Genomic DNA, 25,365 nt, shown 5'->3' with positions numbered 1-25,365 from the left:
CGAAGAATTGTTTTTCGTTTTACAAAATGATATTTAATAAAGAAGGGTTTTCTTTTTTTTATTTTAACATTTACTTGATTAATCTTTAGTATAATGTTGTGGAAATTACTCCTAAAAAGGAAGATACGGAAATAAAATTACTCAAAAAATACATATAGTCTTACATAATTTATTTTCCAGGTTTAAAGACTTACCAAACAGTGTTATTTTTCTCAATGAACTATTAAAAAATAATAACCATGACACTATAGCGTTTTTATCAAGTAAAAATTCTCTATTAAGGAAAAAAATATATGTAATAATTTACGAAAAGAATGATTTTTACGAGGAAAGGAATAATATTTACTCAAGTAAATATTTACGTATGCTGATGTTCTGATATTCAAAAAGTTTTTTTACGGACTTTTTTTTACGGATTTTATCATGAAAAGTAAATGTTTGCATACATAATAAAAACAAGTTTTTCAGAAAAGTAAGTGATAAAGAATAAACGTTCCAAATGCTTTGGAATATTTATCTAAAATTGATTGCAAACTTATCGTATATTTTTATATAAATAATAAAAGAAAAACAAGAATTGAGATCTCTAAAATAAGTAGTTCTAGCAGACATAGACTAACTAAACGCAATAGGAAATATTTTCTTTCAGTGAACTTCTGATCTTCTAAACAATTTGCATAGTAAAATCTTTTTTTTTTTTTTTACTGTTAAAGAAAAACGTAAGTTTTGCTTGTTCTTGAAACCTTATAAAAAAACCAAAATGAAAAACAGTGTTTTATGAAGGCTCAAAATATTTATTTTATTTTCATGTTCATCATTCTTTTCGCAGTTTTTCCTGTAATTCTTTTTTATGTTGGAATATTTTATTTCTTTTTATTTTTAATGTTTTCAGCAAAGTTTAGCTGTTTAAAAACATATGCTTAAAAAAAAAAAAAAACTTTTTTTTTTTTACATTGCAAAATAACATAATAAAGGTCTCAAACGTGGGTAAAATCTACTTTTAAAAAAATCACCTTAATTATATCTAGAATTCAATATCGACAATCCAGCCTATAAGCAGAAGAAATTTGAATATGGATCTAAAACTTCGGATGCTTGTGATAAACAAAAAATAAATAAATAAAAATTCGTTGTGCGTAAGATTTTGATTTTACGAAAGAAATAAAATTTTAAAAACGCTAAACTAATTTTAATAATAACCCTTGTGTACATGGTCTATTTTTATTATTATTATTATTTTTTTTTTTTTTGAGGTAAATTTTTACATCTTTACATTTATCGATAATTAGCGTTAGTTGACGCTTAAAATATGTCCTAGAAAAATCAATAAAGAAGTTTGGTCTTACAGAGGTTTCATTCGCAAAACTCAGTCGGATTCGGAAGAGGTACTTGAAGAATCCAATCAATAACATCTTGAATAATTCATGACAATCTACCAATTCAATTCAGCTTGAACAGTTTTAGAACTTTCTGAGCAGTTTATGCCCTAAATTAGCTGTGTTAAACTTTGCAATAAATCTTAGCAAATCAATTCAATATTTATGCTTATGTTTTTTTTTACTTTATTATAAGAAACTAGCTGCGTGCCCGGCGTTGCACGGGCTACTTTAAAATGAAAGAGATGTCCAATTGACGTGTTTGCATTACTCTGACATCAGTTTCTAAAGCGCTAAGGAGTATATAAATACGCGTAATACAAGGTTTGCAAAACACCAGTACAGCATATTTTTGGCAAAAATCTCTTTAGCATTAATCATAGTTATCAATGACACAAGTTATGAGTATTTTCAATTAGCACAAAAGATGAAAATATATGCAATATCAACTAGAATATGTGCTCACGTTAAAATGAATTTCATCTGATAGCCTATATCTGAAATATTTATGTACAATTACAATCAGCTTTTTACATAAAATGACACACACTTTTTGGTTGGTTACGTGAAACTAAAGCACCAAGACTAAATAAATACCAATAAGCATTAATTTAATACCAAGTCATCAGATTCCAATTTAGCTTTAGTTAAAATCCTTAAAAACAGTCTTTTTTGTTCGACTCTGTTTCACTTAAAGAAATCCAAACAATCTTAATTTAACATATTCTTTTAACGATACAAACTGTGTTTCAAAAATAGAAACAGGAAGGAAAAAGAGAGTTATTTCAATTCAAAAACTCACTCATGTGACGAGAAAAAGTCCAACAAAATAAACAGAATTAGTCGCACATCCTAAATGTACCAAAATGTGAGGCCAGCTAATGATAAACTTTCACCACAATCAATAAACATCATAGACTAATAATAAGAGTAGACCGAGCTATGGCAACCCTTTTGCTGCTCATAAACCAAACCATGTGACTGGTGGATATCCTAGCAACAGCGGTCGTTGATCGTAGCAGACGGTCAACGCTCGCGAGAAATAAAATAAATAGAATTGATGGAAGACGGAAGAATGATCTTTTCTGGAGTCCAAATTGTAAATTTGTTGTTCTAAGTTGTAAATATTTTATTAATATAGTGAGTTTTTCGTTTAGATCGCATTGTGCATTTTCTTTAGTCAATTTCAATAACTCTATTAGCAATTAAAGATGCAGGCGCCCAAAAAGAATCGGCAAACGGTAAGATTTTTACCTAAAATTTCAATTTAAGATACCGATTAGTACATTTTTGCGTTAACGCAAAACGTTTACGCCATTACGTTCACGCCAACGCTGACGTAGCAGTTCCAAATGAAATAAAAGTTACTGAAAACTGTGATCAAAAACTAATGCCAAAATAATGCATAGCTAAAAGAAAAACAGTTCAATCTCTGCACCTGGAAAAAAAATTATAATGAAAATACATTACGTCTTAAAATACATGTCGAGTGCCAAACTATAGATAATGTTGCCATCTAGCAACCCTCCCGCCAAAGTTTTCGCCAAGCCGTCCACCAGTCACATGATGTATCCATGAACCAATATTTTCATCAGCAAGTCTGGGAAAGCTCGGTCTACTCTTATTATTAGTCTATGATAAACATAGCTAAAGAAACAACTTTCATATGCTGAAAAGAGTTAAGAACGTTGAATGTAAAAAATAAAAAAGGACAGACGATAAAATAAAAGTTATGTCCGTATAGAGCAACCAATTTTAAACTAATTTAAAATGAAATTCTAGATGGAAACGTTGTTTTAAGATTTGGACAGCAGCCAAAAAAATCTCTTTCAAAACAATTATTAGAATTTTACTTGCTCACCCATATGCAAAATGGCAACAGGAAAAAAATAAAATTTCCTGAATAACGTTATGTTAGTTAACGTTTTAATTAATATCTCTGCTAATTAAAGTCGCACAATTACGAAATTGGTCCTATTGCTTTCTTTGAAAAATTTCGAATTGATACGTATCTCGTTTGATTCTCGATTCACAGCGGTTCTCGAGAAGATCGATCTTCAGAAAGACAGACAGACGGACGCGAACAGATTTTTATATTACAGTGGATTATGTACGCTTGTACACGTTTATTTTTTCCTATTTAATTAAAAAAAAAGTTTAGAAATATGCATAATATATACGGACTTAAAAATGACGTTTTGAAAAGCTGCACATGCATTTAAAAACTTCTATGTTTTCAAAGGGATATATTGACAACAGTTTAGAAAATTCCCCTTCGTTGAATGTTAATATTCTTTTTTGTAACGCTTATCACACTTTACTTAGCGCACGTGTATTATTAACATTATCCCTTTCAGACGGAATTTTGAAATACTTAACCAAAAGTGGTTTTATTTAGTAGGCAGTGTACTATGGTAAAGAGTATCTTATAGACAAAATTTCAAGTTTATAGGCGAGAAATTAAAAGAATTATGACACGTCCAATAATCCGGACACATATTATTGAATATTGATTATTGATTAATGTAAGATTATATATTTTTTTTTAAATCAGAAAAAAAAAAACTCGCTTTTGAGATGAGATTTGATGAGAATCCCTGGTTGGGAAAACGAGTCAGTCCCATTCTCCCAACCCCTATTTCTTTATGTTGTCAATTCCAAAATGAAAAATTCTTGTACAGATAATAATAAGCAGACTGTAAAGAGTTAACTACAAAAAAACCGAGTAATTTATTCAATTAATAAATGATAAGCAGCTGTTTAAAATTCGTGTCCGGTATACGGGACGCCACGTCTGAATGGGTTGTATTAAAATGTGAACTCTCAAAATAGTCTGATCACCAATGAGTTGGAAAGGCAAGCATCGGTTTACATGCGAGAACGCAGATAACTAGTGCAGCATACAAATGTACTTATATGTTAGCTTATGAATAAAGCAGAGTCACATTGAAACTAACGGAGCACGTGTATCAAGTTTTTACTTTTCACTCTCATTCGGATCGACTCGTCTTAACTGGACGTTTGCCAATTCCATATCATCCGTGGGCGAACTGCATCGATATTTTTAGTGCTATATATTTGCGCGCTAGAGAAGAATTGCAACATTAACAAAAGTTTAGCAACAAAAATCGAAATATGTGCAGAACTTTTTTTGAAGATTTTTTTTTTATCAATCACAAAAATCCTTCATAAATATCCTTCATAAAAAATCCTTCAAGTCAGGGGAAAATATCATTCAAGTGCTGCTACTTGAGATGGAAAATTGTAGTATAATCACAAAAAATAAATAATTAAAATAGACACTCTGCTTTTTGACAAAAAGTAGTCAACCAACATTTGAACCGAATGTGGTGAACTATTGGCTCATTGTGTATAATTTTGTCGATTTTTTTTTATTCAGAATGGTTTGTGCCCACCTATGGAAATCATTTCTCTCTATCGTTTATGTATTAGGTAGAGATACAAAAATTAATCAGTATTAATTAGCCGCTTTGCGATTATTTATAATAGGCCACATTTTGCCGATTTGTCGGCGGAAAAAATAGTTTTCAAATTACTTTTTTTTAATGAAAAACCTTTGATAAGAAACTATGATGAACGCATTCAAAAACAATTAAAGAACGTAATATGCTGCAAACAGTATTTTAGAACTGCAGTATGAAAATGTACAGAGAAATAAGAGATTGTTTAAAAAGTGCGTAAAACTGAATGAAATATTGCAAAATGATTCTCACAACTGAAATTCAAATGGCATTACAAAGAATAATTAAATTACAGGACATTTGAATTTGAGGGCAAAATTAATTACCCATCTAGCCCCCCTCCTTCCTTACACTTCTTGTATCTCCTGCCTTACAGCTACTTTTTATTTTTAAGTTACTAGGAGGCTCTGCCCCCTGCTCGTTAACGCTCACCACCCCAGGAGATTGCGTCGCAATCCTATTTGATTCGCAAAGATTTTAATCGTCAATTGGAAAGAAACAGATGAATCGATAATCGACCAATTTGCTTATCTGTGCATCCGTAGTATTAGGCCCCGTCGTAGTAACATTTGTGTGACAAAAATTCTCCTATAAAACAAACCGTTGAGAAACTCGCCAATTGGTAATGATGAGTCCATTAGTCAATTAGTTAGCTGCAAGTAATGTTCTGGGTTTATTAACAAAAAAAAAAAAAAAAAAAACATTGGTATCGGCAAAAGAGAAACTAATCTATTTACTGTCGCGGTGACGCGACAGAATTTATAATTCTACAATCTATACCAAATTATATGAAATATAATTCAGAACATTACATTTACAAAGTAACAACTAATCTTTATATGCAATCGTAGATGAACTATTTCTTTACATTTTACGGTTTTCAAAACATATTTTCGTCTCCTCAAATTCTAGAAACACATATTTGAAAGGATATTCTGGTAAATGAGAAAAACACATCTTGTGAAATTTCCTTGAAAAATAGCACTTTTATTTTCAAGCAGACACGCTGTGTCCTTATCAAAACGTTTTGAATAAAAAATGCACAGAAATGTGTTTTTAACTCTTGACAGAACTGTTGTGTCGACTACGATGCAATTGAAGTGCAAATGCAAGATATGTAGTTTGTAACTGTCACTTTTTTTTTCTTTCGCAGATCATTTTTCTTTGTATATTTTCTATTTCCTGGGAGTGTGCTTATTTTTGTGCTTGACATATTTCATGAGCTAACTTACTTTCCAAACAAAGATTCTGTGTTCTTCCCTACATCATTTTCCAGGTATTTTATTCAAAGTAAATTACAGAAAATTTTAGAATATAAAGGGGAAGGAAAAACTTGTGTATCACAAAATATAGATAATAATAGTCATCTTGGTATTTTAAACTGCATCTGTTTTGAAATGGATGTATTTTTTTCCAGTTTAATTCTTAATTTTTTTTTTCATTTTTATTAATGTATTTGATTGACTTTTGTCATGGTTTAGTATTTGTGTTTTCTTTAAAACTGCTTTTTTATCTCATGTACACAAGCAATAATGTATATTATTTAACATTATACTAGATTACAATGACGTAACTGCATTGTAAAATTTCAAAAACTAAAAATATTTCTTAACACATTTGGAGATATACAGGGTGTCCGCTAAGTTCTTGACACATTTAAAAAATTCATAGAAAACCAACAAATTGCCATATGAATTTGCGGTTTGCACCATAATGCTTCACAGGTTCAAGAATTTTTATAACATCGAAAAAAAAATGAAAAGGGGAAAAAAATGAAGAGAAAAGGCATTTCGCAGCCAGGGTGTCAGTATATGCTATGCTTGTAATTCTTCGTTTAGTAATTTTCATTCCTTTTTGCGTTTTCCCATGTCAACAAAAAAATATTTAAAAGTTTTCTTCTTTTTTTCCCCCTTTTCATTTTTTTTTTCGATGTCATAAAAACTCTTGAACCTGTGAAGTGTTATGGTGCAAACCGCAAATTCATATTACAATTTGTTGGTTTTCTATGATTTTTTTTAAATGTGTCAAGCACTTTTTGGACACCCTGTATAATTAACTAAGATCATTAGACTGTAAACATCATAACTAATAATATTGCTTTGTTTTCGAAACAAGAGGTCGGCAGCGAAATTTTATGCTATAAGTTTAGATAATGAACTAATATTAAGCACGAAATCTGAAAATAAAGACTCAATTTACGTAATAAGAGGTAACATTTTTAGTTTTGAGGTAAAGGAGTGGTAAAAAAAATCCTAAGTGTACCTGAAACAGGACAAGGCAGTTGGTTTTCTTTTGATTAAATAACAATGAAAACAATCTACCAAACATCATCAACCCGGTTTAAAACAAAAAATAAATTTAAAAAAATAATAATAAAAACGGTTAGTTTTGTGAAATATAATTATTGCAAGGTAAAAATGAGAACGTGCAACTAGAAACTTGAGTTAACGTTTTTAATGGCCATCTTCATAGTCCTCCTCTTGCATAATCCTCCTAAACTAGAAATAATTTATAACGTAAAACATTTGTAAAAATATATAGCTAATGAAAAAAACCTAGTTTACTGTAGAAGTCGACTGGAGAATTGAAGAAAATGCTTTGGCTAATTTAACTGATTCAAAAGAAAAAGATACAATTGATAGGATTTGAACTTGCCTTATTATTGTTTGCAGAACGGTGCGCTAGCACCTATACTGAATGGGATTTGTAAAAGAAGTGGGGAAATTGAATTATACGCTTTCAACCAATATGTCCCAATGTTGAATTCTACTGTAATATTTACCCTAAAAGTTTCCTGAATTTTTAAGTGTATCTGGTTTGAAGTAAAATGTATTTTTAGAAATTAAATCGCAAAGATAGCAAAGAAAGAACATTTTCTTGGATATAAGTATAGTTATATTTTCCTGCATCAATCTGTTTGTCATTTGGAAAGCGTTATAATGTCACCGAATAAGAATACGACAACCATCTTTCATGCATGCCATTCAGTTTCTTTTCAAAAACCTAATTTATGTAACAGTTCCACTTTGTAGCATTGGCGACTATCGAGAATCATCCCAGGTAGCATACTTCATTTCTTAAACATTTGAAAATGGTTAGTCACGTTGTGTCAGCTATTTTAAAACGTTTATGAAACGTTTATGAAATCTTAAGCGTACTGCGTGGGAGTTTTTCTTCATCAATGGTGATCGTGCCTTCGAAAGGTCAAAGTAAAATTTATGTGTGCATAAGGTTCCTCACAACAGTCGTAATACTTTGAGACACGACGTGAAGTTACAGTGTCTAATGTCCAATCATGGTGTCCATCGTCAAAGTTAGACATATCCACTTTGTCCGATAAAGGTTTCAAATCCACTAAGTTTTCACTTAAAGTCCAAGAACCAATGGCAATGCTGCAAATGAGTTCGTCGCTATGTCTCTCTTCGTGTCTATCTGTACTTGACCTGTACTGGATACTTTCCATTCTTCTCTCTCTTGAAGTATAGGGGGAAGCACCAGGGCTTCTTACTCTGCGTCGGTGCTTCTGGCTGACTGGACAGCGGCTCTTGATTGTGTATGGTGGAACCCAAATGATGTCACCATTGCTTCTGATTACGGAATTTGTCGTCATGGATGGAATAACAGATGAATCCGGTGTACTGAAACGTAAGAAAACAAGGTGCATTAAGTATCGGAGTTTAAGCAGGTAAAATGTTCAATATTATTCGTAAAACGATTATTTGCATATGAAAGAACAGTGTATTGTAACATCAGCTGTCACTAGTAATCAACAACGTTTTAACTCACATAATTAGGAGATTACTGCATACTCGTGTTTCGGATTTGTGAGGAACTCTTTTTCAATGCAAAGTAGTGATCTTCTGGATGTAAAAATGTCATATAAAAGTAACAAGAAAGATCAACAGACAGCTTAAGTAGTAAAAATTACTAATTAAGAAAACAAACAAGACAAAATGGAACTGATAGTCGAAATTTTATCAGGATTCCATTCAAGAAAAACCCGTTAAGCTAAACATTTCTACAAAAATCCCGTAATAATAAAATTTGCTGTCAAAATGAATCCGCTAATAAAAAATAGCAATGTATTTGATAGCAGGAAAAAAAATTAACGCTTTAATTGAAACATTTAGCCAAAATTTAGAATAAACATAATAGAGGAAAAACTGGGAAAATGTTAGAAAAACAGCAAAACAAAATATTATGCAATTTATTGCTAATTTGTTCATTAGCGGTTTCATTTTGTCAGTAAAATTTATTATTATGGAATTTTTGGAGACATTCATTTATTAACGGCTATTTCTTGAATGGAAATATGTAATGAGTTTCAGCTCTGACTTCCATTTTGTCTTGTTTGTTTTGTTTCTATTATTATTATTAATTTTATTATTATTTAAGCTGTTTTTTTATCAATCTCCTTGCTTTTACCGGATACCTTGATATCCAAAAGCTCACTACTTTGCATTAAAAAAGGTGTTCCCTGTATTTTCGAAACACGTGTATGCAGTAATTCGCTAATTTTGTGCTTTAAAACGTAGTTGATTACTATTTACTTATCTGTAAAAAGCTATTTATTTATTTATTCAACATCATTCGGTTATTTTGCTTTTACTTTTCGATGGTTATTTGAAGGATGAAAACAATGTATTAAAGCAAATTGAGGGAACAAATATATTGTTCGCAGTCTTTTTAAACTTACAAGTAAGCTCGTTTAAACTATAAATAAATTAACATATAAAATTTAGAAGCATATGTTTAGTTTCTGAATTCCATTTAGCCAGTCAAAATATTAAAAGTAGCTTTTATGACTCTCTCTTATAACTTAAATTTATTTAAATATTTCCAAAATATAATAATTTACGTTTATTTTTAACGGGAATGTTTCTCAACCAAAGAACACGCATTGAATTTACCAACTCCTAACTTTTTTGCATCTCTTCTGTTTATGCGATGTATTGAAAATAGTATTTAACACTACAATTACGGCGGTCTTTGTACACCTAGAAATACGAACGGGGTCATTTTGACCCATGAGAAGAAATTTGCATAGTTCACTACAAAATGTTATATATTTGTAAAAGTTAGTTTAAAACTTAGATATTTATAATAAATGCATTTTATTTAAAGAATGCAGAGATATTAAGGACATATTGTGAAGTATTTAAAACGAAAAGTTAAGATAAATACCATTAAAATAACCAGCGCTGTTTCAGTTGCATTTCAGAAACTTTTTTCTAATGCTCCCTACTACGGTACAAAAACGTTGTAAATGCTCCATGTTCTTTCAATGATATGTTCTAAGAGTCATTTTTGCGTTTCTGCTCTGTTTCAGCATCAGTAAATACGCTTGCATTTCTTTTTTTCTCAAAAGGCTCAAATTGATACCTGCTTACTTTTAGGTCTAGCCCATTAGTTTGGGTTTTAAAATTATTACAATTTTCTTGAAAACTTTATATTCTTACACTGTACGATTATTTAGGAAAGGTCAAGGAAGGATTAAGCTTTTTATAAAAATGCAGAGGGGCAGTTAGCAAAAGATAAATCTGACAGCTTCATACTTTCTTAACTGTTACCCATATATTATCAAGACAGAAAAAATTAACAAAAGAGTTAACAGTAACAGCACAGCTTGATGGCAACTTTATGATTGTTGTACACAAGCTGACAATGTGCCTTAAAATCAGGATGAAATTAAAAGTAACGTAAAAGTATAAGGAGACAGGGTGGTGACACGAAAAGCTTCGGTTTACTTTTCATTGGTTTGGAGTGCGAATTAAATATCTGAAATTTTTACCGTGACTTCTTTAAATCGCAGTTTTTGATTTAAAAAAATAAAACTATGAGCATCTCTTTTTGAATGATAAAAAGTGTAGCACAAATCATTTATTTATTATTATTTTTCCTTCTATCTACGTGGTAAGACAGCGAAATCAGGCGGGATACATAACGAATAGTGTAGAATCAACGTTCAGGGAGTAAAATGGAATGTCCAAAATGCGTAACAAATAAAGAAAATCAGTTTCAATGCCAAAGTAAATCCCTTTCTAATCAACATCATAAGAAACTTAACAATAAATAAGAGGCAGCTTGTAATGAAAAAAAATAGGGGAAAAAAAGCGAGACACAAATTTCGGAGAACAAGATTAATTGTTATACACAACAACTGACTCATATGATGACGAATAACCGAGTTGCACAATAATAGTTAGAATTCGTGAATTTCTTTAGTTATATTCGTTAATGGTAATGACTTAAACTTAGCTTTTTTCAATCTCTCTTGATTTCTCACTTTTTCTATTTCTCTTTCTTAAGTAGTATTTTGACAAGACCTCAAGAAATATAGCAGAAGGCAGCGTCTTCCTTTGTTTTCTGGTTGTTTTCTTGACGGTGATCTGAAGTTAAGACTAAGCTGCGGAAGAAGTTTCAAAGTAGTTGAGGACTTTGAAAGAGCTGTTAAACAAATGCAGGTTTTGAGGTTGGATTGTTGATCGTACTTTGTCCTTTAGGAAGTGCAAAAGGAACGGGATGCTGACTAACGGCAAGGACTTCCTTTTCGTTGCAATAACATCAGTACGAAGCTTGAAAATATTCATAATAAATGCTGCTGTCTAGAGAATTAATGCCAACAGCTCTATATCCATTCACTGCAATACGTACAGTACGTATTCCAACTATAGCTTCGTCAAATATTTTGACTACATCTCGGGTGCTAATGAAAGCTTCCTGAGTTGTCCATGAAATAATATTTTCAGTCTTAACTATAGGAAGTGTTCAGCGGGCTATAAAAGCCACATCAAATCAATTAACATTAAATGTAAGAGTAACATTTAATGCATTTGAAACTCAAATTTAGTTTCGAAAGCAATCCTTGCAGTACAGTACAAATGATATATACTCAAGCACTTATCGGGTGAGATGTTGAACTAGCAATTCTTTCGCCATCTTACATGTGTTCAGTCATTCGTCGTCTTACACCACTCTGCGAATTTTGTTGTGAGTTTCTTTATCACAACTGTAGCTAACTGTCAAAAACTAAAACCACTCGTAGTTCTTTGCATTACAGAATTGCATTTTGCGAATAACCTATCCTACCGTAGTCAAGAATTCCTTACATTAAAAGTCAAAAAATTATCAACAAGCACATCTCGGCAGTTACTACTGGCTAGACAATCCATCCCAACGCCCGTTAGAGGGGATAATTCAAAAGGAACTTGTTCCAAAAAGTAAACAAAAAATAGGAAAAAAGATGAACAAAATTTTTATTTTACTTGCAATTATTACGATGTATTTAATCAACAGTGGAGAATGTACAGTTATTATATTCAAAAGAACCTTGCATAACAGTAAATTCCCGATTATCCGCAGAATTTAGTGCCACACGTGCCGCAGATAATAAAAATCGTGGATAAACAGCATAAATGCTAAAACGAGGGACTAATAAGGTAAAAATTGTTCTTCCTAAAAAATTGGCTGTGTTGATGCATAGTACTTTAATAGTGAAAATACATACATTATAGTAAAAATGTTTTGTATTTTTGCCCAACAGAACTAAATATCAATAAAGATCAAGTGCATGTAAAAGTAAATAAAAAAATAAATAAGGGAATGAATAAATAAAATAAAAGCAACTGACTAGTGAGTTTAAATTTACAATTTTTTCTACCAAAAAAACAGGCATTGGTAATAATTTTTTGCTACGAAAATACATATTCTTGATTGTTGATTGACTGGCGGATGATTGGCAATTGACTGTATATTAATATAAACGTTCAGTTCATTTAAAATCCTAGTTCACAAATACATGATATTTTAAACAGTTATTCTAGGGCTATCACATTTATTGACAGCTGACTGTTACAAAAATTAAACGACTGAAAAGTGCAGGTAACTTACCCAGTGTAGAGTGTAATATCTGGCCTCCATATATCAGATACCGGGAGTACTAAATTATTAATGCCGTGGTGGTCGTTTGGATCCCATTTCAGATATTCGTCATGCCATTTCTATAAATATAAAGCAAATGAACAAGCAGTACACGAACACACAAACACTATTTCAACGGTTTTCTGATACGCAACCATGTATGCAGAAACAAAGTCCTAGTTATATAAGGAATTGTCGAAATAGACTACAGTGCTGACCAAATTATTAGACTAAGACTGTTTTAAAGGCAAATTCCTTATTGATTACATAACTATTGACACATTAACGAACATTGAAATAATTATCTAATATTTAATATGCATTCCCTTGTTCTTGATGAGTATTTTAAGCATTTTTGGCGTACTTTTCACAAGGTTTACACCATTTCTTAACTTTTTAAAAAAGGAGGTAAAAAATTGTTTATACTCACTATTACATACTCACATACACATACTCACTAATTAACTAAAACTAACTTTAAATATAACGGAACACACTAATAGAAAGAACTAGTGAACTGTTTAAACTGATTGAGGTTATGTTCTTGTTAGGTAGGTAAACAAAAAAACATAAACAAAGCAGACAGTGCTGCCACCCGCAAACATTAAATTATGCTAAAATAAAGTAATTAGCAGTGTACAGTATGTACTGTACTTTAACAGTAAAATAAATAGTATTTTAGTGCAAATAGTGTAAAAAAAATTCTTTAGTCTAATAATTTTGCCAGCACTGTAATGCAGTCAAGAAACTACACATATGTATTTATCTATGTTTGATAAGGTAATTTTCAATATAAGGTTTTGTTTTAAAGTAGAACATCAAGTGGTCATCTTAGTTGTTTAAATAGCAAATTGGAATGAACCATTTATAATAGGTTGCAAAGTACAGTGCACTTAATTCGTATACAAATAAGTCAACGAACTAAACAATTTTGTTCATTCTTGGTGAAAGACAGAAGGTCTTTTTACTTGGAAAATTTTGGAAAAGCCGCAGCTTCTCTGCAGTGACTTTATATAGTAAAAAATAATAATGAATGTTTGCACATTTTTTTTATTAGCTGTGGCAAAAATGTTTTTTTTTTTTTTTTTAAATACAACTTGTGTCAGGTCACGATGCAACCTATTTTACTGCAAATTAGGTTAAATTATGTGTTGTAACATAATATTGGGGATCTTTATTGACATTTTCTAAATTTCATTTCTTTTTTCACTTCAATAAGCTTTGGATACAAACTCGCTAAAACAGAGACACGAAATTTCCAACTGATTTTTTTAAATGTCATTTCTAAAATGATAAGAAATTTGAGAGAGTTTTGTGCGTTGTTCATAATACCTTCAGTAGTCATTTTCCGGAATCTAAATCCAAGGTTCACTGAAATTTCGCAGGCGATGGAGAAACATGAAAAACGTTATCCAAAGCAAAGCTCAGTGGGTGCACTGAATTTCAGAGAAAACAAGCCAATTAAAAATAATTGTCCAATTGTTACAATCTGTACACTGTAACTAAACTGTAACTCCTTAACAGAAATAATTTTCGTATATGCTATTAAATTATATAATTTAAAAAAATATACTATGAGATGTAATATTATTTTCAATGTTTTCTTAATGCAGTCTTTTAACAGTCTTACTTTCATTGAATCCTCACGGATAAGAAATAAAAAATTAATAAATGAATAAAAAGATTTATTCATGAATTAATATATATCATTTTGTAAATATTTTTAGCAGTTTTACACATTTTTGCCACAGATAATGAAAAATAAATTTTTTTTTATTTCTAATCCGTAAATATTTCTTACGGATAAGAAATAAAAAATAAATAAATAAATAAAAATATTTAAAAAAGATTTATTCATGAACCTATCATTTTGTAAATATTTTTAGCAGTTTTACATATTTTCTTTTAATTTGCATAAATGTAAAAAATATTTTTGAAAGCTGGGAAAAATTAAAAACAGTTGGGGGTTGTTTTGGTTTCTGATAAACGATTCAATGCCTATTCTGCCGTGGAAACTAAAAGGGAAGTATCTGCAAAAAGAGTTTTGAAATATTTAAAGAAACGCGTTTTGGATTTTATACTAACAATCGGGAAATGCTAGAACTTGTCATTTTTTTCGGACTTTGTTTTCAGAGGAAACCAAATAAGCAAACTTGTTCAATAAAGCTCAAGTACAATAAAATTAAAAAATGAAACATTTGCAAATATTGCCTCATTTCTTTCCACGACAATATATATATTTAAAACAAAACTAAATGAAGCATTAAGTATTTATATAATCATTACTTCACACCGTAAAAAAAATTTCATCCGTAATTCCATACATAAATAAATAAAATTTATTACAATGTTATTCCAGGATTTTTTTCTGAACTTTAAATAAAGAAACATTAACTAGTTACAAGTTATATTAATCAGTTACAAGTACTTACCACGGTGAGCCAAGTATCTAATTCTATATTATGATTCTTTTCATCCTACAAAAAAATGATAAACATTAAAATGTATTGCTTATTTATCAGTCATATCATTGCTTGGAACTTGAAGTAAGATAGATAACTTGAAGTAAGAAGTACAAATTAAGGCATAGTTAAAACATAATATGAATATAGTAGTTTAAAAAAATGAGTTAAAATATAATACTTTAAAACAAAATTGAAACTTAAAAAAATATGATAAGTAAAAAGTAATTAAAAAATACTCTAAACGATATGTTTAGTATTTTTAACGTAAGAAAAATATGTGGTGCAGTTCAGTATACAGTCAAACTCGCTTAAAATAAGCACGAAGGAACCGTGATACACTGCTGGCCGAATTATTAGACTAAAGAGTTTTTTTTTTTTTTTTTTTGGTACCCTATTTCCCTATTTGTACTAAACTACTATTTATGTTACTGTTAAAGTACAGTACATATTGTACACTGATTATTACGTTATTTTAGCATAATTTAATGTTTGCAGGTGGCAACACTGTCTGCTTTGTTCACATTCTTCGTTTATCTACCTACCAGGAACATAACCTCAATCAGCTAAAGCAGTTCACTAGTTCTTTTCATTAGTGTGTTCAGTTATATTTAAAGTTTTTTTTAAGTAATTAGTGAGTATGTGTACGTGAGTATATATAATAGTGAGTAAAAATTTTTTTACCTACTTTTTTGAAAAGTTAAGAAATGGTGTAAACCTTGTGAAAAGTATGCCAAAAAAACTTAAAATGCTCATCAAGAACAAGGGAATGCATACTAAATATTAGATAAGTATTTCACTATTCGTTAATGTGTCTATAGTTATGTAATCAATAAAGAATTTACTTTTAAAACAGTCTTAGTCTAATAATTTGACCAGCACTGTACTTGCTCCTTATAGCCGACTGCTCTTAAGCACGGTTTCAATAAAATAACCAAAAAACTCCTAACATACTTGTTCTTTCCTCATTAGTTTTGTTTTTGTGAAGTTCCAAAGAAGTTAGTTAATTTACATTGAACTATTTCATTGTCTCTTTCTTATGATATTGTTTCTCATGTAATACTCATGACTCAAAAAATACAGTCATTTGTGACAATACGTTATTATTATTTTATTTTATATATATATATATATATATATATATATATATATATATATATATATATATATATATTAATATCATAAGTAATTAACTATAATGAGCATGATTCACTTAAAATTCTTCATATTTTTCGTTGCCGTCGTCGTTATGTAATTTGTTAAAATTTGTTTTAGCTTATACTTACTATTGTTGTTGTTTAATTTCGGAAACTATGTCATTTGTGATCAATAAGTACATAATTTTCAAATAGTTCTCACGTCCACAAATTGAAAAAAAAATGCCGTCATCACTTGTTGTTACGGATTATGACTCATTAATAACTTTCATCACTAACGTTGGGATGTTATCGAAATTTTTACAACAAAGGATACGATGAAAAATGATGATATTTTTTTGAAAAACGAATATAATGCTATGTAACAGACAGCACGGTTATCACACCCACTAAGAGACTGCAGTTCCAGCTCGGTTTATTCACTAATCCGGACTCAGGAGTTTTAATAAGAACGAAACTGCAGTCTCTTGATGTGATAACCAGGCTGTTTGGCATATTGCATGTAGTTCTGCCTTAGCCCTGGCTTAGCGGCAATAACTTAATGGTAAACACAAACATTATGTTTGATTTAAGTTTATTCGTTAAAATCGAGTTATGCTCCCAAAAACTTAACATTGTACCGACCAGGTATTTCTTCTATTTTCTTCCTTAAATTTGGGTCTCGTTGCGTTGGTCTATCGCATGAGAACGCTACTTACGAAGTAAGTTCAAAAAATACATTGACTAATGTCATAAAAAAATACTAGCTGTATTTTAAGCTGTATGTCTGGATCCCCTTCAAATTACTCTCCTCTTCGGCGTATACACTTATCCCAACGGTTCTTCTAGTTTTAGAAACATTCCAGGTACTCTTCTTTTGTGATGTCCTTCAGTTCATTCGTCATATATGCCTTCATTTAGGGAACCGTCTCAAATCTTCTTCATTTAATGATCTTTTGAGTTTGTGGAACAAGAAGAAGTTACAAGGAGCAAGTTTAAGGGAATATGAAAGGTAGGAAAAAACAGTATTTGAATGCATTGGCCAAAAACTGACGAGTTCAGAGGGATGCGACGTGGATCATATTCATTTTTTCAGTTTAGTTCTGCTTTATATTCAGTTATTAATTTAAAACGTGGGACACTAAGCGGATTCATCTCGGCCTAACAGTGCACCGGCTTTTCAAAGCGTCTCCGCATTTTGGGAACAGGTTTCCGATATACCGAGTAGTTTTATCGGGTAGACTCCTTGTAATTTGGGTTCTTGGCGCATAATTTTTAGTCCAAAGCATGAAGCTTTACTTCATTAGCATTAGTTACTGGTTACACATTTTTAAATTTTTTTTGCCTGTTAGTCATTTAAAACGAGCGTGAGAACGATAAATTTTTACTCTTTTACTTTAAGTGCTCATTACTTCCCAAAAACTTGCGTTCTCTATTGATTATTTCGAAAAAAAGAAATAAATGAACAATAAACATAATAGTCGTTGCTTTTGTCCTTTCCTTTTCATTTTTTTCTAGATAATTTCCAAAAAGCAACTTTAAACGTTGTAAGCTGTGCAATTAACGTTCATAAAATTGCCTTGTAAATTAAATAAATAAATAGAGAAATTTTAAGCTATTATTAATAGTAACATTCCTAAAAAAGTGTTGAATATATTTATAAGAATATATATATGTAAGTCTTTTATCTTTTTGTTATTTAGAAGGTCATTTTTGTAGGAGCAAAAAGAGAAAAAACAACAAAATAAACGGTAATTAAATACGAACTTTTATAATTATTTTTATTACAAAATCAAAGTAATTTATAACCAATGAGACAAAACAAACGAAACATATAGTTGTTCAAAAAAGAAGGTAGCCGCGTGTTTTCTTAATAAATAAAGTGTTTAATAGTTACTGAATACAATGCTAAAAATAAAGTGTTTTGTTTATTATTATTTTTTATTTGTTTGAATTTGAGTTTTACGTTTTTAATGGAAAATGGAATAAAAAATCACCGTGTATAAAATATTTGTTTTTAAGTCATCGACTGTCTTCCAATGTAATAAATTTCATAATGGATAGCCAAGAGGTTTCCGTGGAACGATTTTTTTTTATTATCATAAATACGATGGAATACTATGTATGTATTATGGATTATACTTCGCGATGTTTCATGTCAAAACTGCAACTGGAATATAAGTTTAATAGTAAGTTGAAGCCAATGTTAGTCTTTTTTAAAGAAACCAAATTAATTAATGTGTGTTAGTTTTCAAAAAACTGTACCACTGACTTCCCTTGGGATAATGACAAGTTTGAAAGAAACAAGAAGTACTAAAAGACATTATTGCTTTCTTGTCACGACTTGATTGTCACAAAAAGTTTCAATCAGCAATGTTTTTGGGCATTACTCATGAAAGTTAAAGAGTTTTGTAGGCTGAAGTTGAAACTATTATAGTTAGATTAATTTTAAAATAATAATGCTTTTTAATAAAGGTTACCTACCCCACTTTAATAAGTTATTAGGAGTTGACATTTCAAATTGTAACACTCTGAAGATGTTTCCATTTTTATGCAAAACATCTTGTACGTTAATCCATTCCCTATTCACGTCTATATAAGTCTAAAGCCAATTTAGTGAGTGAGTGGGTTTGCACCACATTTCTTTTGATGAGTAACCAAAAAAATCAAGGTGAATTTACCCAAATGTTTTGCATTAGAAAGCAACACTGATACTAAAAAATATGAAAAATAAAGGCCAAAAGTTAAAAGTCTGAAATTAAAGAGTGAATATATACGCACAAATACCATGCCAAGAATAAAGCAATGGATAAAGCAATGAAACGCTTGTAAACAATTTATCACTCTAATACCTTAAGCTAGGCTTGCCAGACGTCCCGGTTTTTAGACAAAATCCCGGTGTCCCGGCCGGTTTACTTCATGTCCCGGAAAAAGATAACTTTGATTACAAATGACCAAAAAGGCCAATAAATAATTAACTGTGACGGATTATTTAGGACAATTATTACTGTTACTTATATCTTTTTTAACATTTTCTTGTAAAATTAATACCGGAATAGCTTGAGAGAATTTTTACAACAAGATTAAAACCAAAAAAGACTGTCTAAAAAATTCAAATAAAATGAAAAGTGTGTCTAAATGTTGTTCATTTTTTTATTCCTCATTCAAAGTGTGTTTTCTAACTAAAATAAATTGTAAATATTTACTTCTAAGAAGCGAAATGTTCAAATTTTACCTGCTTACGTCATATTTTTGGTTTATAATTAGTAACCATATATGCATAGCATTGAGAATAAACTGCCCAATAAAACAATCCAAAAATCAACCACAGGTGTGTACCCTTTTGAATACTAGCAACGATTGGGGGGGGCGAATTCCGGTGTCCCAGTTGAGCTTTTCAGAAATCTGGCAAGTCTACCTTAAGCTACTTGATTACAAAGCAATATAACACGTAACAGTTTTAGAAAATTATGCATTAGTTTTTTGAAGAAAAGGCATATAACAAAAATTATTGCATTGTTATTTCTCTCTCAGCCAAAACTACTTACATATTAATAACATGACACTTTTATTGAATCAAATTAATACTATTCTTATTAAATGAAACTAATACTAGTCTTATTCAATCCAAATGATACTCATACCAGCTCACGTATTTTTATTGGTGTGATAGTTATCCAGACAGGAACGTGACTAGATGCCTTCTTCACCGGACGAACGTGATTGTCATAGGCTGTGAGTAAAGTCTTACGCAAGCAAGCTTCATCAATGCAGTGATACCCAGCTATGCAATCACAACCTGAAATAGTTCTGATTGTCACATAATGTATTAAATGAAATCTGAAGAATATTTTTATCCAATTTGCGGTACAGGTTGTATTTTTTGCGTTAAAATAAGTAAATTATTTCTTGAAGGGGATACCTGACACTTTTTATGCTTATTAGCTTTTAGGCATTATAAAAGAAATATAGGTATTAAAAAACTGAATTCGGTTTTAAATGAAAATTTGACGACGTTACAAATGTACGAATTCGCAAAACAGTGCACAACGTTAAAAGTAATAGGTCATTATTGTAGACTGACCAGGGAGTGAATACTAAAACGCAATTTCTTTTTCAAAAAGTCATAACTTGGTTAAAAACCGCAGCATTTGAAACATGATAATAAAAAAAATTGTTTGATTATATAGAAATTTTTTAAACTGAGCTTAACGTCTTTTTTTTTTTTTTTGGAGGTCAAGTGAAAAATTACCCAAATGTAGTAAACAAATAAGCTCAAGCACTGAGCACATGCAATTTTCTTTTCCTTTTTTTTTTTTTTTTTTTTTTTTTTTTTTTGAGCTCAAGTGAAAAATTACTCAAATGTAGTAAAGAAATAAGCTCAAGCACTGAGCATATGCATTTTTTTTTCCTTTTTTTTTTTTTTTTTTTTTTTTTGGAGGTCAAGTGAAAAATTACCCAAATGTAGTAAAGAAATAAGCTCAAGCACTGAGCATATGCAACTTTTTTTCCTTTTTTTTTGGAGGTCAAGTGAAAAATTACCCTAATGTAGTAAATAAATAAGCTTAAGCACTGAGCATATTCATTTTTTCCCCTTTTCTTGAGTTCACCTGGGAAAAAAAGGAATCTAACAAATTAACCCTCCCAGCCAGTGGACAAATGCAAAGTTTTCTAGTCTGTACCCTTTTATTTATTTATTTATTATTTTTTGAACCAAAATATTGAAGATATTTCTTTACAGCATTTACAGCCTATTCACTAAAAAAAGTAACTTTTTTTTTCTACTAACTGCATATTTACTTTTCAGTTTTCCTTATGTGGTTGATATTCATCATTATAAAAAAAATGTTTCCTTGTTGTTCCGAAACACTATTTAAAATGTTGTTTCTTTTGGATAAACATTTTAGTTTAAAGGTATTCACTTATTTAAAATTCCGTTTCTTTTGGAGGGAGAAGGGGATAAAATGTTCCATTAAAACAAAAATTGGTGTTTCGTTACTTAATGAACATAAATTGAGTGAACAAACAGTGAAAAGAAAATTTGAAAAAAAAGAAAGAAAAAATCAGACGAGTTTCAAAGTTTCAAAAAAAAAAAAAAAAACTTTTTTTTTCAATATGAGCTTACGGACGTACAATTCTGCATACATCCGACAAAATCTTGGCTTTTCTCACATTTCAATGTGTTAACCGTTTAATTTCCTGCTAAGTTCCTTAAGTTTCTGACAACTAAATGTAGTTTGTTGTAATTTTTGGGACAGTATTGTCCATGAGTGTAAAATATTACTGTAAGTACTCACTTTTTCGAAATCAATGCTAGAATTCTGGAAAATAATTATCGTTTAGCTCAAGATACACACAGAAATCTTGAGATACGAATCTTGGACAGAATCTGATGGATTCAAACTAGTTCGCCCACAAGAATTTCAGTGCAAAAAACTTACGTTGCATTGAGGTAAAATAAAAAACCGCAGAAATCTGCGTCGGTTTTTCTTTAATGATTATTGATGTATTTTTTCATTAACAAAGTTTCGGAAGCTACTTCTTCAAAAATTACAGATATATTTTTTAAAAGAAATGTTTGATCAAATTTGCATTCTTTTCTCATAGCATTGCGACTGGCTGGCTAAAATTTCTATTTTACAATTTAGAGATTGCATGAGTTCGATTTCTTTTGCCAATACATGCCTGTACCTGATCTATACAAAAACAAATCATTCCAACAGTTTCCACATTTATTTGTCTACTGAACTGTCATTTAATGGATTTTAAAATTAAATTTTTGTAAAAATAATCTTTGCTTCTCCAATTTCTTATATTTTATGAAAAGCAATTTAAAAATTTTAAAAAATCACTTTAAAAAAATTAGTGTCGTTTACTTCCTGGATACACTTTTCATTTTTATCGAGTAGAAATAAGAATTTTCAAGAACAGTAATCTAACTACTAAAATTGAACTAACTAAATTTACGTTTTTATTTATTTGGTTTGCAATGAGTATTCCAGGAATATTCTCAAAATATGCTAGACTTCCAAACTTTTCCATGAAGAGTCAGACCACAATATTATAATAACGAATATATGTATAATTTCTGGGAAACTACTCCCAATTTCAATCTGAAACCACTTTTACTAGTAGCAGCGCTTATAAAATGTGTAACCGAGACATTGAATCTAGTAATATACGAGTAATTGTAATCAACATATTTAATTAAAAAATAAACAACAAATATTTATTAAAAGATCAGCGGTTTTCTTTTTTTTTCTGCAAAAAGAAACACTTCCTTTTTATTTTCACTTTTAGCATTTAAATTTAAAAAAAAATTCACACTCACCACGGAATAAAAATAGAACGCCAAGCAAGAAGAGGACTCTCATCTTGCAACGTACTTCTTGGTTGCTCTAACCCCACGGATGCTTCGCTGATGTTTCTCATACTAAACGGGATGTAAAGCCAAGTTCCTGCTTCAGAGACTAAGGCCAATTGTGACGTCTAAACAAGCGAAAATTACATTCATTTATGAGTTTTGAGGGAACTTTTCCTGTTTCAGTTATTTTAGTGAAAAATAAAATCAGGTTTTTTAGAGAATTTTTAGACACATTGTAAATTATAAAATAAATGAGTTACACTAATAAGTATGGTGTTCAAAATATGTAAAAAAAATAATGCTGTAATACTAGGCGAACCTTAGTATTAAATTTTGTAAAAGATGCAAAATTAATTTTCTCGGGGTTTTTATTTATTCATTTATTTATTTTTCTTTTTTTCATTAAATTTATGGTATACAAAAAAAGGTAACTCTCCAACATAAACTCGTTCCCTTATTATTTATAGCTATATAGTTTTTTATCAAAAAATATATCTATACTAGTATATATTAGTATAAAGCTGCAGAGTTTGTTCGTTTGAACGCGTTAATCTCAAGAACTACTGGTTTGATTATATGTTTAGTTCTATAAATTCCTAATAGATGGCGGGGTAAGTTTAGTCCTGTGAATCCCTAATAGATTGCGGAGTAAGTTAACTTATCGAGAGTGCGCTGGCTACTTTATTGAGGGACTGTTGTAATCTGCGAATACTTTTTATTTCGAAATTCAGGTACAGTTTGTTTTTGTAGGATTTTTCTATTGGTTTTTGTTTTCCTTGTTTCTTCAACGTTTGTTTTTGTTCTTATCGTCGAGGATAGTCACTTATCTAAGTAAATAATTTGATTTTTCGTATTATTCAGTTGTGATTGTTTTTCTTACGTTTTTACTATAGTATTGTTTTTTTGGCGATACATTTTAAATTGCAGAAAAAAAAACCCGCTTCACTCGCTAAAAGGCAGGGTAACGGCAGCGGGACTGCGCGACGCGTTAAGTGATTAACTGCACAGTTGAAGGATTATTTTGAATTTAAAGTTACTGTTAATCTTTTTATGGGTTCTGGTGAATAGGTTTAAAATCCAAAGAGATTTTAATGGGGTTTTTTAAAAAGTGTGTACGCATTTTAGTTGAAGAAAAATGATCATTTTACACCAGAAGGGGGAGGGGTGATGGCGTCGATTTCGTCGACTAAAAGCACTTTCTCTAAATTCTTAGCACGGGCATCGTTGTGCGGGTGCTGCTAGTTTTTAATATTTTTTAGACAGGCTACAGTAAGAAGTCAACATTCATGCTTTGTATATGTATGTTTACGGAAAGTTGACAAGTTATTTAATACGTTTTCTGCATGAAAAATTTTTTTTGGTTTTTAGCAATGGTAACTAATGTATGAGGTTTCATTACAAAAGGTAAGGCACTCAATATTAACAGGGAATTCTGCTTTAAATAGAAACTGAGCATTTTTTTTTTTTTTTCAAATACCATTATAATGCTATTAGTCGTACACGCATCCAGCGTCACAAAACGTTATTTTAAGAGTATTTTTATTATGAGACAGGCAAAACCTAATTAACTTCAAACGAATCGATCATATTTTGTTACTATAAAAATAAAATAAAATTTACTCAATGAACCATGTAACAATGCAATTTTCTCCGTTGCCAAGATTTTAAAAAGAAAACCCGGATTAAAACTATCCACGTGCAGGTAAACTTTTCAGAAAGTTTTTAGCTGTAAAATATATGCCGTGTCACTACTTTCACAGATGGCTACATCATTTACATATAAAAACAGCTAATTGCTATATGTGTTTAGAATTCATCAGTTGCTTGTTTTCCTTTGTTCTTCGGAAGCAAATTGTTTTACTGACCTTTCAGGATACTGTCGTGGTGTGAGTCGACAACGAATCCACGCAGTCATAAATTAATCAAATATTAAAGTCTTAATATACATCTATTCTGTATTCGAGGCAAAACCTGAGACACGTCGGATTTTGCTTTCGTTTGACTAATGGCTCAAAGAGAAAAAGCTAAAGAAATACGTTTTGCTATGAATATTAAAGCATCTATCTTTTTTAAATTGCTAATTATTCATGTCAGTTCAAGCGCAATTAACTTTAAAGGCACGTGAATTAGTAAAAGCATATTTTGTAGCTGTAGATTAATTTTTGTTTAATTAAACAGTGTGATTTAAGGAAATACGTAAATAATTCCTTTGAGTATTTTTCGCTAATTTTTACAGAATTAAAAAACGGCATTTATAAATATATAAAGTAGGAAAGTGAGACCTTTCAAAGAAATTACGCAGAGGTACATTTTTCCGCAGTTTTTCCTTTATTTAGATATATACTGTCTGACCACGGATTGTATGGAAAGACAAACATTCTTTTACATCCGGAAATGGACGAATCTATTATTTTTTTTACCGATGTCAGATTTTGCAGAAGCAGAGTCTCATTCAAATGAGCGGAATATGCGCATCAAATCTTTACTTTTCCCCCTTATTCACATAGATTCGTCTTATCTTGACATTTGAAAATTCCATGAAATCGGTAGTTGGACAGTACAGAGTGATTCCAAATGTGAGTATACCCCCTTTTTACTTTCAAGAAGTCAGTTTTAGTATAATGG

General features: G+C 30.3%; 1 protein-coding gene across 1 annotated transcript; it reads right to left on the bottom strand.

Moving 5' to 3' along the window:
* Positions 1-7,056: 7,056 nt before the first annotated feature.
* LOC129221166 (neuronal acetylcholine receptor subunit alpha-6-like) lies at positions 7,057-22,811 on the bottom strand. Its single transcript, XM_054855616.1, has 5 exons — positions 22,708-22,811; positions 20,021-20,175; positions 15,211-15,255; positions 12,749-12,858; positions 7,057-8,496 (listed from the first exon to the last, which is right to left on the bottom strand). Exons 1-5 carry the CDS (start codon positions 22,748-22,750, stop codon positions 8,037-8,039), a joined length of 813 nt encoding a protein of 270 aa, XP_054711591.1. The 5' UTR covers positions 22,751-22,811; the 3' UTR covers positions 7,057-8,036.
* Positions 22,812-25,365: the final 2,554 nt, after the last annotated feature.

Source organism: Uloborus diversus, chromosome 4, assembly GCF_026930045.1.
Source record: "Uloborus diversus isolate 005 chromosome 4, Udiv.v.3.1, whole genome shotgun sequence".
NCBI lineage: Eukaryota > Metazoa > Arthropoda > Arachnida > Araneae > Uloboridae > Uloborus > Uloborus diversus.
This window is presented reverse-complemented; position numbering and strand designations above follow the sequence as displayed.